Genomic DNA, 15,926 nt, shown 5'->3' with positions numbered 1-15,926 from the left:
GGGACAGGGACAGGGACAGGGTCAGGGTCAGGGACAGGGACAGGGACAGGGTCAGGGTACAGGGACAGGGTCAGGGACAGGGTCATGGACAGGGACAGGGACAGGGTCAGGGTCAGGGACAGGGACAGGGACAGGGTCAGGGTACAGGGACAGGGTCAGGGACAGGGTCATGGACAGGGACAGGGACAGGGACAGGGACAGGGTACAGGGACAGGGTACAGGGACAGGGACAGGGTACAGGGACAGGGACAGGGACAGGGTACAGGGACAGGGTACAGGGACAGGGTACAGGGACAGGGACAGGGACAGGGACTGGGACAGGGTACAGGGACAGGGACAGGGACAGGGACAGGGACAGAGACAGGGACAGGGTCAGGGACAGGGACAGGGTACAGGGACAGGGTACAGGGACAGGGACAGGGTACAGGGACAGGGACAGGGACAGGGACAGGGACAGGGACAGGGTACAGGGACAGGGACAGGGTACAGGGACAGGGACAGGGACAGGGACAGGGACAGGGTACAGGGACAGGGTACAGGGACAGGGACAGGGACAGGTACAGGGACAGGGTACAGGGACAGGGACAGGGACTGCGACAGGGACAGGGACAGGGACAGGGACAGGGACAGGGACAGAGACAGGGACAGGGACAGAGACAGGGTACAGGGACAGGGACAGGGACAGGGTACAGGGTACAGGGACAGGGACAGGGACAGGGACAGGGACAGGGTACAGGGACAGGGACAGGGTACAGGGACAGGGACAGAGACAGGGTACAGGGACAGGGTACAGGGACAGGGACAGGGTACAGGGACAGGGACAGAGACAGGGTACAGGGACAGGGACAGGGTACAGGGACAGGGACAGGGTACAGGGACAGGGACAGGGACAGGGTACAGGGACAGGGACAGGGACAGGGACAGGGACAGGGGACAGGGACAGGGACAGGGTACAGGGACAGGGACAGGGACAGAGACAGGGTACAGGGACAGGGACAGGGTACAGGGACAGGGACAGGGACAGGGTCAGGGACAGGGTACAGGGACAGGGACAGGGACAGGGTCAGGGACAGGGTCAGGGACAGGGTACAGGGACAGGGACAGGGTACAGGGTCAGGGACAGGGTCAGGGACAGGGTCAGGGACAGGGTCAGGGACAGGGACAGGGACAGGGACAGGGACAGGGGACAGGGACAGGGACAGGGTACAGGGACAGGGACAGGGACAGGGTACAGGGACAGGGACAGGGACAGGGACAGGGACAGGGGACAGGGACAGGGACAGGGTACAGGGACAGGGACAGGGACAGAGACAGGGTACAGGGACAGGGACAGGGTACAGGGACAGGGACAGGGACAGGGTCAGGGACAGGGTACAGGGACAGGGACAGGGACAGGGTCAGGGACAGGGTCAGGGACAGGGTACAGGGACAGGGACAGGGTACAGGGTCAGGGACAGGGTCAGGGACAGGGTCAGGGACAGGGACAGGGACAGGGACAGGGACAGGGGACAGGGACAGGGACAGGGTACAGGGACAGGGACAGGGACAGAGACAGGGTACAGGGACAGGGACAGGGACAGGGACAGGGACAGGGTCAGGGACAGGGACAGGGACAGGGACAGGGACAGGGTACAGGGTACAGGGACAGGGACAGGGTACAGGGACAGGGTCAGGGACAGGGTCAGGGACAGGGTACAGGGACAGGGACAGGGTACAGGGTCAGGGACAGGGTACAGGGTCAGGGACAGGGTCAGGGACAGGGTCAGGGACAGGGACAGGGACAGGGACAGGGACAGGGACAGGGACAGGGACAGGGGACAGGGACAGGGACAGGGTACAGGGACAGGGACAGGGACAGGGACAGGGTACAGGGACAGGGACAGGGACTGGGACAGGGACAGGGACAGGGACAGGGACAGGGACAGGGACAGGGACAGAGACAGGGACAGGGTCAGGGACAGGGTACAGGGACAGGGACAGGGACAGGGTCAGGGTCAGGGACAGGGTCAGGGACAGGGTACAGGGACAGGGACAGGGTACAGGGACAGGGACAGAGACAGGAACAGGGACAGGGACAGGGTACAGGGACAGGGACAGAGACAGGGTACAGGGACAGGGTACAGGGACAGGGACAGGGTACAGGGACAGGGACAGAGACAGGGTACAGGGACAGGGACAGGGACAGGGACAGGGTCAGGGACAGGGTACAGGGACAGGGACAGGGACAGGGTCAGGGACAGGGTCAGGGACAGGGTACAGGGACAGGGACAGGGTACAGGGTCAGGGACAGGGTCAGGGACAGGGTCAGGGACAGGGTCAGGGACAGGGACAGGGACAGGGACAGGGACAGGGGACAGGGACAGGGTACAGGGACAGGGACAGGGACAGGGTACAGGGACAGGGTACAGGGACAGGGACAGGGACAGGTACAGGGACAGGGACAGGGTCAGGGACAGGGTACAGGGACAGGGACAGGGACAGGGTCAGGGTCAGGGACAGGGTCAGGGACAGGGTACAGGGACAGGGACAGGGTCAGGGTCAGGGACAGGGTCAGGGACAGGGTACAGGGACAGGGACAGGGTACAGGGACAGGGACAGAGACAGGAACAGGGACAGGGACAGGGACAGAGACAGGGTACAGGGACAGGGACAGGGACAGGAACAGGGACAGGGACAGGGACAGAGACAGGGTACAGGGACAGGGACAGGGACAGGGTACAGGGTACAGGGACAGGGACAGGGACAGGGACAGGGACAGGGACAGGGTACAGGGACAGGGACAGGGTACAGGGACAGGGACAGAGACAGGGTACAGGGACAGGGTACAGGGACAGGGACAGGGTACAGGGACAGGGACAGGGTACAGGGACAGGGACAGAGACAGGAACAGGGACAGGGACAGGGACAGAGACAGGGTACAGGGACAGGGACAGGGACAGGGTACAGGGTACAGGGACAGGGACAGGGACAGGGACAGGGACAGGGTACAGGGACAGGGACAGGGTACAGGGACAGGGACAGAGACAGGGTACAGGGACAGGGTACAGGGACAGGGACAGGGTACAGGGACAGGGACAGAGACAGGGTACAGGGACAGGGACAGGGACAGGGACAGGGTCAGGGACAGGGTACAGGGACAGGGACAGGGACAGGGACAGGGACAGGGTCAGGGACAGGGACAGGGACAGGGACAGGGTACAGGGTACAGGGACAGGGACAGGGACAGGGTCAGGGACAGGGTCAGGGACAGGGTACAGGGACAGGGACAGGGTACAGGGTCAGGGACAGGGTCAGGGACAGGGTCAGGGACAGGGTCAGGGACAGGGACAGGGACAGGGACAGGGACAGGGACAGGGACAGGGGACAGGGACAGGGACAGGGTACAGGGACAGGGACAGGGACAGGGACAGGGTACAGGGACAGGGACAGGGACAGGGACAGGGTACAGGGACAGGGTACAGGGACAGGGTACAGGGACAGGGACAGAGACAGGGTACAGGGACAGGGTACAGGGACAGGGACAGGGTACAGGGACAGGGACAGAGACAGGGTACAGGGACAGGGACAGGGACAGGGACAGGGTCAGGGACAGGGTACAGGGACAGGGACAGGGACAGGGTCAGGGACAGGGTCAGGGACAGGGTACAGGGACAGGGACAGGGTACAGGGTCAGGGACAGGGTCAGGGACAGGGTCAGGGACAGGGTCAGGGACAGGGATAGGGACAGGGACAGGGACAGGGGACAGGGACAGGGACAGGGTACAGGGACAGGGACAGTGACAGAGACAGGGTACAGGGACAGGGACAGGGACAGGGACAGGGACAGGGTCAGGGACAGGGACAGGGACAGGGACGGGGTACAGGGACAGGGTCAGGGACAGGGTCAGGGACAGGGTCAGGGACAGGGTCAGGGACAGGGTACAGGGACAGGGACAGGGTACAGGGTCAGGGACAGGGTCAGGGACAGGGTCAGGGACAGGGTCAGGGACAGGAACAGGGACAGGGACAGGGGACAGGGACAGGGACAGGGACAGAGACAGGGTACAGGGACAGGGACAGGGACAGGGACAGGGACAGGGTCAGGGACAGGGACAGGGACAGGGACAGGGTACAGGGTACAGGGACAGGGACAGGGTACAGGGTACAGGGTCAGGGACAGGGACAGAGACAGGGACAGAGACAGGGTACAGGGTACAGGGTCAGGGACAGGGACAGAGACAGGGACAGAGACAGGGTACAGGGTACAGGGACAGGGACAGGGACAGAGACAGGGTACAGGGTACAGGGACAGGGACAGGGACAGGGTACAGGGACAGGGTACAGGGACAGGGACAGGGTACAGGGTACAGGGACAGGGACAGGGACAGGGACAGAGACAGGGACAGAGACAGGGACAGGGTACAGGGACAGGGACAGGGTACAGGGACAGGGACAGGGTACAGGGACAGGGACAGGGTACAGGGACAGGGACAGGGACAGGGACAGGGTCAGGGTCAGGGTCAGGGACAGGGACAGGGACAGGGACAGGGACAGGGTACAGGGTACAGGGTCAGGGACAGGGTCAGGGACAGGGACAGGGACAGGGACAGGGACAGGGACAGGGACCAGGGACAGGGACAGGGACAGGGACAGGGTACAGGGACAGGGTACAGGGACAGGGACAGGGACAGGGACAGGGACAGGGACAGGGTACAGGGTACAGGGTACAGGGTCAGGGACAGGGTCAGGGACAGGGACAGGGACAGGGACAGGGACAGGGACAGGGACAGGGACAGGGAACAGGGACAGGGACAGGGACAGGGACAGGGTACAGGGACAGGGTACAGGGACAGGGACAGGGACAGGGACAGGGACAGGGACAGAGACAGGGACAGAGACAGGGTACAGGGACAGGGACAGGGTACAGGGACAGGGACAGGGTACAGGGACAGGGACAGGGACAGAGACAGGGACAGGGACAGGGTACAGGGACAGGGACAGGGACAGGGACAGGGACAGAGACAGGGTACAGGGACAGGGTACAGGGACAGGGACAGGGACAGGGACAGGGACAGGGACAGGGACAGGGTACAGGGTACAGGGACAGGGACAGGGTCAGGGACAGGGTACAGGGACAGGGACAGGGACAGGGACAGGGACAGGGTCAGGGACAGGGTACAGGGACAGGGACAGGGACAGGGACAGGGACAGGGTACAGGGACAGGGACAGGGACAGGGACAGGGACAGGGACAGGGTACAGGGACAGGGACAGAGACAGGGTACAGGGACAGGGACAGGGACAGGGACAGGGTCAGGGTCAGGGACAGGGACAGGGTCAGGGTCAGGGACAGGGTCAGGGACAGGGAACAGGGACAGGGAACAGGGACAGGGACAGGGACAGAGACAGGGACAGAGACAGGGACAGGGTACAGGGACAGGGACAGGGTACAGGGACAGGGACAGGGTACAGGGACAGGGACAGGGACAGGGTACAGGGACAGGGACAGGGACAGGGACAGGGACAGGGACAGGGTACAGGGACAGGGTCAGGGTCAGGGACAGGGGCAGGGACAGGGACAGGGACAGGGACAGGGACAGGGACGGGGTCAGGGACAGGGACAGGGACAGGGTCGGGGTCAGGGTCAGGGTCAGGGACAGGGACAGGGACAGGGACAGGGTACAGGGACAGGGACAGGGACAGGGACAGGGTCAGGGACAGGGACAGGGACAGGGACAGGGACAGGGTACAGGGACAGGGACAGAGACAGGGTACAGGGACAGGGACAGGGACAGGGACAGGGTCAGGGTCAGGGACAGGGACAGGGTCAGGGACAGGGTCAGGGACAGGGAACAGGGACAGGGAACAGGGACAGGGACAGGGACAGGGACAGGGACAGGGACAGGGACAGGGACAGGGTACAGGGTCAGGGACAGGGACAGGGACAGGGACAGGGTACAGGGACAGGGACAGGGACAGGGACAGGGACAGGGTCAGGGACAGGGACAGGGACAGGGACAGGGACAGGGACAGGGTACAGGGACAGGGACAGAGACAGGGTACAGGGACAGGGACAGGGACAGGGACAGGGTCAGGGTCAGGGACAGGGACAGGGTCAGGGACAGGGTCAGGGACAGGGAACAGGGACAGGGAACAGGGACAGGGACAGGGACAGGGACAGGGACAGGGACAGGGACAGGGACAGGGTACAGGGACAGGGACAGAGACAGGGTACAGGGACAGGGACAGGGACAGGGACAGGGTCAGGGTCAGGGACAGGGACAGGGTCAGGGACAGGGTCAGGGACAGGGCACAGGGACAGGGAACAGGGTCAGGGTCAGGGACAGGGACAGGGACAGGGACAGAGACAGGGACAGAGACAGGGACAGAGTCAGGGACAGGGTACAGGGACAGGGACAGGGTCAGGGACAGGGTACAGGGACAGGGACAGGGTACAGGGACAGGGACAGGGTACAGGGACAGGGACAGGGACAGGGACAGGGTACAGGGACAGGGACAGGGTCAGGGTCAGGGTCAGGGACAGGGACAGGGACAGGGACAGGGACAGGGTCAGGGACAGGGACAGGGTCAGGGTCAGGGTCAGGGACAGGGACAGGGACAGGGACAGGGTACAGGGACAGGGACAGGGACAGGGACAGGGACAGGGTCAGGGACAGGGACAGGGACAGGGACAGGGACAGGGACAGGGACAGGGTCAGGGTCAGGGACAGGGACAGGGACAGGGACAGGGTACAGGGACAGGGACAGGGACAGGGACAGGGACAGGGACAGGGTCAGGGACAGGGACAGGGACAGGGACAGGGTCAGGGTCAGGGACAGGGACAGGGACAGGGACAGGGACAGGGTCAGGGACAGGGTACAGGGACAGGGACAGGGGACAGGGACAGGGTACAGGGACAGGGTCAGGGTCAGGGACAGGGACAGGGACAGGGTCAGGGTACAGGGACAGGGACAGGGTCAGGGTCAGGGACAGGGACAGGGACAGGGTCATGGACAGGGACAGGGTACAGGGACAGGGTCAGGGTACAGGGACAGGGTCAGGGACAGGGTCATGGACAGGGACAGGGTACAGGGACAGGGTCAGGGTACAGGGACAGGGTCAGGGACAGGGTCATGGACAGGGACAGGGTACAGGGACAGGGACAGGGACAGGGACAGGGTCAGGGTCAGGGACAGGGACAGGGACAGGGTCAGGGTACAGGGACAGGGTCAGGGACAGGGTCATGGACAGGGACAGGGTACAGGGACAGGGTCAGGGTACAGGGACAGAGTCAGGGACAGGGTCATGGACAGGGACAGGGTACAGGGACAGGGTCAGGGTCAGGGACAGGGACAGGGACAGGGACAGGGACAGGGTCAGGGTCAGGGACAGGGACAGGGACAGGGTCAGGGTACAGGGACAGGGTCAGGGACAGGGTCATGGACAGGGACAGGGTACAGGGACAGGGTCAGTGTACAGGGACAGGGACAGGGTCAGGGTCAGGGACAGGGACAGGGACAGGGTCAGGGTACAGGGACAGGGTCAGGGACAGGGTCATGGACAGGGACAGGGTACAGGGACAGGGTACAGGGACAGGGACAGGGACAGGGACAGGGACACTGACAGGGACAGGGTACAGGGACAGGGACAGGGTACAGGGACAGGGACAGGGTCAGGGACAGGGACAGGGACAGGGACAGGGACAGGGTACAGGGACAGGGACAGGGACAGGGACAGGGACAGGGTACAGGGACAGGGACAGGGACAGGGACAGGGACAGGGTACAGGGTCAGGGACAGGGACAGGGTCAGGGACGGGTACAGGGCCAGGTACAGGGACAGGGTACAGGGACAGGGACAGGGACAGGGTACAGGGACAGGGACAGGGACAGGGTCAGGGTCAGGGACAGGGACAGGGACAGGGACAGGGTACAGGGACAGGGACAGGGACAGGGACAGGGACAGGGTACAGGGTCAGGGACAGGGACAGGGTCAGGGACGGGTACAGGGCCAGGTACAGGGACAGGGACAGGGACAGGGTACAGGGACAGGGTACAGGGACAGGGACAGGGACAGGGACAGGGACAGGGTACAGGGACAGGGACAGGGACAGGGACAGGGACAGGGTACAGGGTCAGGGACAGGGACAGGGTCAGGGACGGGTACAGGGCCAGGTACAGGGACAGGGACAGGGACAGGGACAGGGTCAGGGACAGGGTCAGGGACAGGGACAGGGACAGGGACAGGGACAGGGTCAGGGTCATGGACAGGGACAGGGACAGGGTACAGGGACAGGGTCAGGGTCAGGGACAGGGTCAGGGACAGGGACAGGGACAGGGACAGGGTCAGGGACAGGGACAGGGACAGGGTCAGGGTACAGGGACAGGGTCAGGGACAGGGTCATGGACAGGGACAGGGTACAGGGACAGGGTACTGGGACAGGGACAGGGACAGGGACAGGGACAGGGACAGGGACAGGGACAGGGTCAGGGTCAGGGACAGGGACAGGGACAGGGACAGGGACAGGGACAGGGACAGGGACAGGGTACAGGGACAGGGTCAGGGTCAGGGACAGGGACAGGGACAGGGACAGAAACAGGGACAGGGTACAGGGACAGGGTACAGGGACAGGGACAGGGACAGGGACAGGGACAGGGACAGGGTACAGGGACAGGGACAGGGACAGGGTCAGGGACGGGTACAGGGACAGGGTACAGGGACAGGGACAGGGACTGGGACAGGGACAGGGACAGGGACAGGGACAGGGACAGGGTCAGTGACAGGGTACAGGGACAGGGTACAGGGACAGGTACAGGGACCGGGACCGGGACCGGAACAGTCAGTGACAGGGTACAGGGACAGGGACAGGGACAGGGACAGGGACAGGGACAGGGACAGGGACAGGGTCAGGGACAGGGTCAGGGACAGGGACAGGGACAGGGTACAGGGACAGGGTCAGGGTCAGGGTCAGGGTCAGGGACAGGGACAGGGACAGGGTACAGGGACAGGGACAGGGACAGGGAACAGGGAACAGGGAACAGGAACAGGGACAGGGACAGGGACAGGGACAGGGTACAGGGACAGGGTCAGGATCAGGGACAGGGACAGGGACAGGGACAGGGTACAGGGACAGGGTCAGGGACAGGGTCAGGGTCAGGGACAGGGTCAGGGACAGGGTCAGGGACAGGGTCAGGGACAGGGACAGGGTCAGGGTCAGGGACAGGGACAGGGTCAGGGTCAGGGACAGGGTCAGGGACAGGGACAGGGTCAGGGTCAGGGACAGGGACAGGGACAGGGTCAGGGACAGGGTCAGGGACAGGGACAGGGACAGGGACAGGGTACAGGGACAGGGTCAGGATCAGGGACAGGGACAGGGACAGGGACAGGGTACAGGGACAGGGTCAGGGACAGGGTCAGGGTCAGGGTCAGGGACAGGGACTGGGACAGGGACAGGGTCAGGGACAGGGACAGGGTCAGGATCAGGGACAGGGACAGGGACAGGGTCAGGGTCAGGGACAGGGACAGGGACAGGGACAGGGACAGGGACAGGGTCAGAGACAGCGACAGAGAGAGTGACAGGGTCAGGGTCAGGGACAGGGACAGGGACAGGGTCTGGGACAGAGGCGGGGGAGAGTTTGGTAAGTTGGGAGGAGCTGTTTCAGTACTGACTGGGCAGACAGCTGGTTGGAGAGATTCCAACATTGAGTCCTGGGAAAGGTGGGAAAGGTAATTAAAAGGTGAAAGGTTTTATTGAGGAAAGGAAATTAAAAATGCAATGGAGGTTCATGCGAAGGGAAGAGTTACATGTTCATTGCTGAAGACTCTCTCACACCAGCTCGATCACACTCACAGTCACACTCACACTCACACTCACTCTCCGGAACACACTCACCGACTGTCACAGTCACACCCTCACTCTGTCTCATTGACTCTCATACGTTAGCTCACACTGACTCTCTCTCACACACTGACACTCATACCGTCAGTATCACACATTCACACCCTCATTCTCGCACACTGTGTCTCTGACTCACACACGTTAGTTTGTCCCCAGACCCTCCATCTCCCATTTTCTCTCTCTGTCCCTGGACACTGTGTGGATAGCCTCAGTTTGAGAATTGCCTTTCTGTTCTCTCAGGTTTTGTTGACACTGTCACCAGGAGCAGAGGAACAGGCTCTGGCTGGGTTTATCACCAGAGATTTCAGCATCATACCCTCCACCCTAAGGATCACACAGCCATCCTCCACCACCCCTCCACACACCCCCAACACCATGGGAAAAGGTATTGTTCCTGGTGACGCCCACTCCAGGCAGAGTGAAAACTCCACGGTTCAGTTGGGTTTCCTGTGAATTTTTCCCTGGATAGTTAGCAGTGGGACCTGGGAGGGGAGGGGGTGGGTTAATTCCTGAGAGAGCTGCCCAGTGTATCCTCGGGACAGTGTGGAGCCCAGTGTGCCCAGTGCTGGAGTCTTGCTGTGCCCTGCCCTTTCTCACCGGTCGACAGCATCCAGTGGGCGGCCATGCCCCCCGAAGCCGCAGTAACATCCGTAATCGAAGTAATCAAGGCGAGAGAGCCAGCGGCCCCCACCCACTCGGCACTCGATCATCGTACCCAGCTGGTCCAGATGTCTCTTCCAGCGCCGGTCAGCGGTGATCAGCAACACACCTATAGGAGACACACACCCTTACTGTCACAGCTTCATCAAACTCTGGTTAGGCCACACTGAGAGTATTGTCTTCAATTCTGGTCGCCACATCACAGGAAGGATAGGGAGGCTTTGGAGAGGGTGCAGAAGAGGTTCACCAGGATGCTGCCTGCATTAGAGGGTATGAGCTATAAGGAGAGGCTGGATAAACTCAGGCTGCTTTCTCTGGAGACTGAGCGGAGACTGAGGGGAGACTTGACAGAAGTTTATAAATATATTGAGATGCATAGATAGGGTTGATGGTCACAATCTGTTTCCCAGAGCTGAGATGTCTAACACTAGGAGGCGTATATTTAATGTGAGAGGGGGAAAGTTCAAAGGAGATGTGAGGGGGAAAGTTTTTTACACAGAGAGGGGCGGCAGTCTGGAACGTGCTGCCAGGAGGTGGTAGTGGGGATAGATATGATTGGGGCATTTAAGGGGCTTTTAGATAAACATATGGATATATAAGGAATGGAGGGATATGGACCAAGGGCAGGCAGAAGGAATTAGTTTAATTTGACATCGTGCTCGGCACAAGATGATGGCTGAAGGGTCTGTCCCTGTGCTGTACTGTTCTACATCTGTTAGAGGATGGGAGAGAGAGAGAGACAGACAGAAAGAGAGATGTGGTGAGGAGAGAGAGACAGAGAGAGAGAGAGACGGAGACAGAAGGAGGGAGACAGAGAAAGAGAGAGAGAGCAACAGATGGGGGGCGGGGGGGAGAAAGGGAGGGACAAATAGGGAAAGAGACACATAGAGAGTCCACAAAACAGTTTTCTTATCCAGATACTGATGTACCTACTAGAGAAAGAGCAAAACATGACTTTGTGTTGGGAAATGAGGCAGGGCAGGTGACTGAGATGTCAGTGGGAGAATACAGTGACCATAATTCTATTAGTTTTAAAAAGTGATGAGAGAGGATAGACAGGATCTAAAAGTTAAAGTTCTAAAGTAGAGGAAGACCAAAGTTGATGGTATTTGGCAAGAACTTTCAAAAGTCGATTGGAGGCAGATATTCGCAGGTAAAGGGAGGGCTGGAAAATGGGAAGCTTTCAAAAATGAGATAACGAGATTCCAGAGACTGTACATTCCTATTAGGGTGAAAGGCAAGGCTGGTAGGTGTAGGGACTGCTGGATGGCCAGAGAAATTGAGGGTTTGGTCAAGAAAAAGAAAGAAGTATATGTCAGGTACAGACAAGATAGATCGAGTGAATCCTTAGAACAGTATAAAGATAACAGGAGTATACTTAAGAGGGAAATCAGGAGGGCAAAAAGAGGACATGAGATAGCGTTGGCAAATAGAATTATGGAGAATCCAAAGGTACAAATACATTGAGGATGAAAGGTTTAATGGGGAGAGAATAGAACCCCTTAAAGATCAGCAAGGCCATCTATGTGTGGAACTGCAGGAGATGGAGGAGATACCAAATTAATATTTTGCATCAGTGTTTACTGTGGAGAACGTTACGGAAGCTAGAGAATTTGGAGAAATGAATAGTGGTATATTTTAAAATGTCCAGATTACAGAGGAGGAAGTACTGGATGTCTTAAAATGCATAAAGTTGGATAATTCCCCAGGACCTGATCAGGTGTACCCGAGAACTCTTTGGGGAGCTAGAGAAGTGATTGCTGGGCCTCTTGCTGAGATATTTGTATCATCGATAGTCACAGGTGAGGTGCCGGAAGACTGGAGGTTGGCAAACGTGGTGCCACTGTTTAAGAAGGGCGGTAAAGACAAGCCAGGGAACTATAGACCGATGAGCCTGACCTCGGTGGTGGGCAAGTTGTTTGAGGGAATCCTGAGGGACAGGATTTATATGCATTTGGAGAGGCAGGGTCTGATTAGGGATAGTCAGCATAGCTTTGTGCGTGGGAAATCATGTCACACGGACTTAAATTTTTTAGTTAAAAATCCCACAACACCAGGTTATAGTCCAACAGGTTTAATTGGAAGCACTAGCTTTCGGAGCGACGCTCCTTCATCAGGTGATTCATCAGGCACAACCTGGTGTAGTGGGATGTTTTACTTTGTACACCCCAGTCCAACACCGGCATCTCCGAATCAAGACTTAAATTTTTTAAGAAGTGTCAAAGTAGGTTGATGAGGGCAGAGCGGTAGACGTGATCTATATGGACTTCAGTAAGGCGTTCGACCAGGTTCCCCATGGGAGACTGGTGAGCAAGGTTAGATCTCATGGACTGAAAACAACAAAAGCTGGAGATTGCTGGCAGGGGGTTGGGAGGGGAGGTGGGGGGGGGGTGGATTGTGGTGGTGGTGGAGGTGTCGAGTGCTGGTGCAGAAAAGATATTGATCGTTCAGATTAAGTGACCTCCCCAGCTCCAGCAAAAATGCTGCCCCCTCCTCACTTCACGTCAGCTCTGATCATGTCCATGTGGACTCGAAACATGAACTTGCTCTCTCTCCACGGATGCTGCCTGACCCGCTGCAAACAGCATTTGTTGTTTCCAGCACAGATTCCAGCATCTGCAGTAATTTGTTCCTACATTAGATCACATGGAATCCAGAGGGAGATAGCCAATTGGATAGGTGACTGGCTCAAAGGTAGAAGACAGAGGGAGGTGGTGGAGGGTTGTTTTTCAGTCTGGAGGCCTGTGACCAGTGGAGTGCCACAAGGATCGGTGCTGGGTCCTCTACTTTTCATCATTTATATAAATGGTTTGGATGTGAACATAAGAGGTATGGTTAGTAAGTTTGCAGATGACACCAAAAATGGAGGTGTAGTGGACAGCGAAGAAGGTTACTTCAGATTACAACAGGATCTTGATCAGATAGGCCAATGGGCTGTGGAGTGGCAGATGGAGTTCTGGTTTCCCTGCTATAAGAAAGATGTTGTGAATCTTGAAAGGGTTCAGAAAAGATTTACAAGGATGTTGCCAGGGTTGGAGGATTTGAGCTACAGGGAGAGCCAAATAGGCTGGAGCTATTTTCCCTGGAGTGTCAGAGGCTGAGGGGTGACCTTATAGAGATTTATAAAATCAAAGAACAAAGAAAATTTACAGCCCAGGAACAGGCCCTTCGACCCTCCAAGCCTGAGCCGATCCAAATCTACTGCCTAAACCTGTCGCCCAATTCCTAAGCATCTGTATCCCTCTGCTCCCCACCTACTCATGCATCTGTCCAGATGCATCTTAAATGAATCTACCGTGCCTGCCTCTACCATCTCTGCTGGCAACGTGTTCCAGACGCCCACCACCCTCTGTGTGAAGTACTTGCCGTGTCTATCCCCCTTAAACTTTCCACCTCTCACCTTGAAAGCATGACCTCTTGTTATTGAATCCTTCACCCTGGGAAAAACCTTATCTCTATCCACCCTGACTATATCCTTCATGATTTTGTAAACCTCGATCAGGTCCCCCCTCAATCTCCTTTTTCCTAATGAAAATAATCCTAACCTACTCAACATCTCTTCATAGCTAGCACCTTCCATACCAGGCAACATCCTCGTAAACCTTCTCTGCACCCTCTCCAAAGCGTCCCCATCCTTTTGGTAATGTGGATACCAGAACTATACACAGTATTCTAAATGCGGCCGAACCAATGTCTTGTACAATTTTAACATGACTTGCCAGCTCTTATACTCAATACCCCGTCCAATGAAGGCAAGCATACCATATGCCTTCTTGACCACTCTATCCACCTGTGCAGCAACCTGCAGAGTACAGTGGACCAGAACTCCCAGATCTCTCTACTCATTAACTTTTCCCAAGGCTCTTCCATTCATTGTATAATTCGCTCTAGAATTAGACTTGCCTAAATGCATCACCTCACATTTGTCTGGATTGAACTCCATCTGCCACTTTTCCACCCAACTCTCCAGTCTATGTATATCCTCCTGTATTCTCTGACAGTCCCTTATGCTTTCTGCTACTCCACCAATCTTCGTGTCATCTGCAAACTTGCTGATCAGACCAACAGTGCCCTCTTCCAGATCATTTATGTATATCACAAACAACAGTGGCCCCAACACTGACCCCTGTGGTACACCACTGGTCACCTTTCTCCATTTCGAGAAACCCCCTTCAACTACTACTCTCTGTCTCCTGTTGCACAACCAGTTCTTTATCCACCTGCTAGAACACCCTGCACACCACGAGACTTCACTTTCTCTATTAGTCTACAATGGGGAACCTTATCAAACACCTTACTAAAGTCCATGTATATGACATCTACAGCCCTTCCTTCATCAATCAACTTGGTCACTTCCTCAAAGAACTCTATTAAGTTGGTAAGGCACGATCTCCCCCACACAAAACCATGTTGCCTATCACTGATAAGCCCATTCTTTTCTAAATATAAATAGATCCTATCCCCCAGTACCTTCTCCAGCAACTTTCCCACCACCGAGGTCAGGCTCACTGGCCTGTAGTTACCTGGAATATCCCTTCTACCCTTCCTGTACAGGGGGACAACATGAGCCACCCTCCAGTCCTCCGGCACCTCACCTGTGTTTAAGGATGCCACAAAGATATCTGTCAGGGCCCCAGCTATTTCGTCTCTCGCCTCCCTCAGCAACCTGGGATAGATCCCTTCTGGTCCTGGGGATTTGTCCACCTTAATAACCTCTAGTCTACCCAACACATCTTCCCTACTTATGTCACCGTGATCCAGACTAACCAAACGTTTTTCTCTAATCTCTCCATCCATCATGTCCCTCCCCTCAGTGAACACTGATGCAAAGTAATCATTCAGAATCTCACCCATTCTCTCAGGTTCGGCACACAGCCTTCCTTCATTATCCTTTAGTGGACCAACCCTTTCTAGAGTTACCCTCTTGCTTTGTATATAAGAATAAAAGGCTTTGGGATTCTCCTTAATTCTGCTCGCTAATCGTGGGGAGTATGGATAGGGTAAACAGACAGGGTCTTTTCCCAGGATGGAGGAGTCCAGAACTGGAGGGGTGAGAGGAGTTTAGGGTGAGAGGGGAAAGAATTGAAAGGGAGCTGAGGGTCAATGTTTTCACACAGAGGGTGGTACGTATATGGAATGAGCTGCCAGAGGATGTGGTGGAGGCTGGTACAATTACAGCATTTAAGAGGCATTTGGATGGGTATATGAATAGGAAGGGTTTGGAGGGATATGGGCCAGGAGCTGGCAGGTGGGGCTAGATTGGACCGAAGGGTCTGTTGCTGTGCTATACATCTCTATGACTCTATACACACAGAAAGAGAGAGAGACACACACACACATGGGGATGTCAGGGGGAGACACAGAGAGAGACAGACACACACACATGGGGA

General features: G+C 57.6%; 1 protein-coding gene across 1 annotated transcript in view; it reads right to left on the bottom strand.

The window, feature by feature from the left end:
* LOC148149688 (basic phospholipase A2 PA-12C-like) overlaps nucleotides 1–15,926 on the bottom strand; it is a 52,763-nt gene that overhangs the window by 19,468 nt on the left and 17,369 nt on the right. Inside the window, exon 2 of the mRNA XM_087989426.1 lies at nucleotides 10,474–10,645. Coding sequence (XP_087845552.1) covers nucleotides 10,474–10,645 — 172 coding nt within the window. The remainder of the gene's footprint in view (nucleotides 1–10,473; nucleotides 10,646–15,926) is intronic.

The sequence above is a fragment of the Chiloscyllium plagiosum genome, unplaced genomic scaffold (genome assembly GCF_037043375.1).
Source record: "Chiloscyllium plagiosum isolate Xiang-an unplaced genomic scaffold, Cpla_swu_hap1 HiC_scaffold_7, whole genome shotgun sequence".
Lineage (NCBI taxonomy): Eukaryota > Metazoa > Chordata > Chondrichthyes > Orectolobiformes > Hemiscylliidae > Chiloscyllium > Chiloscyllium plagiosum.
The sequence above is the reverse complement of the archived record's forward strand: the minus strand, read 5'-3'. Positions and strand labels throughout refer to the sequence as shown.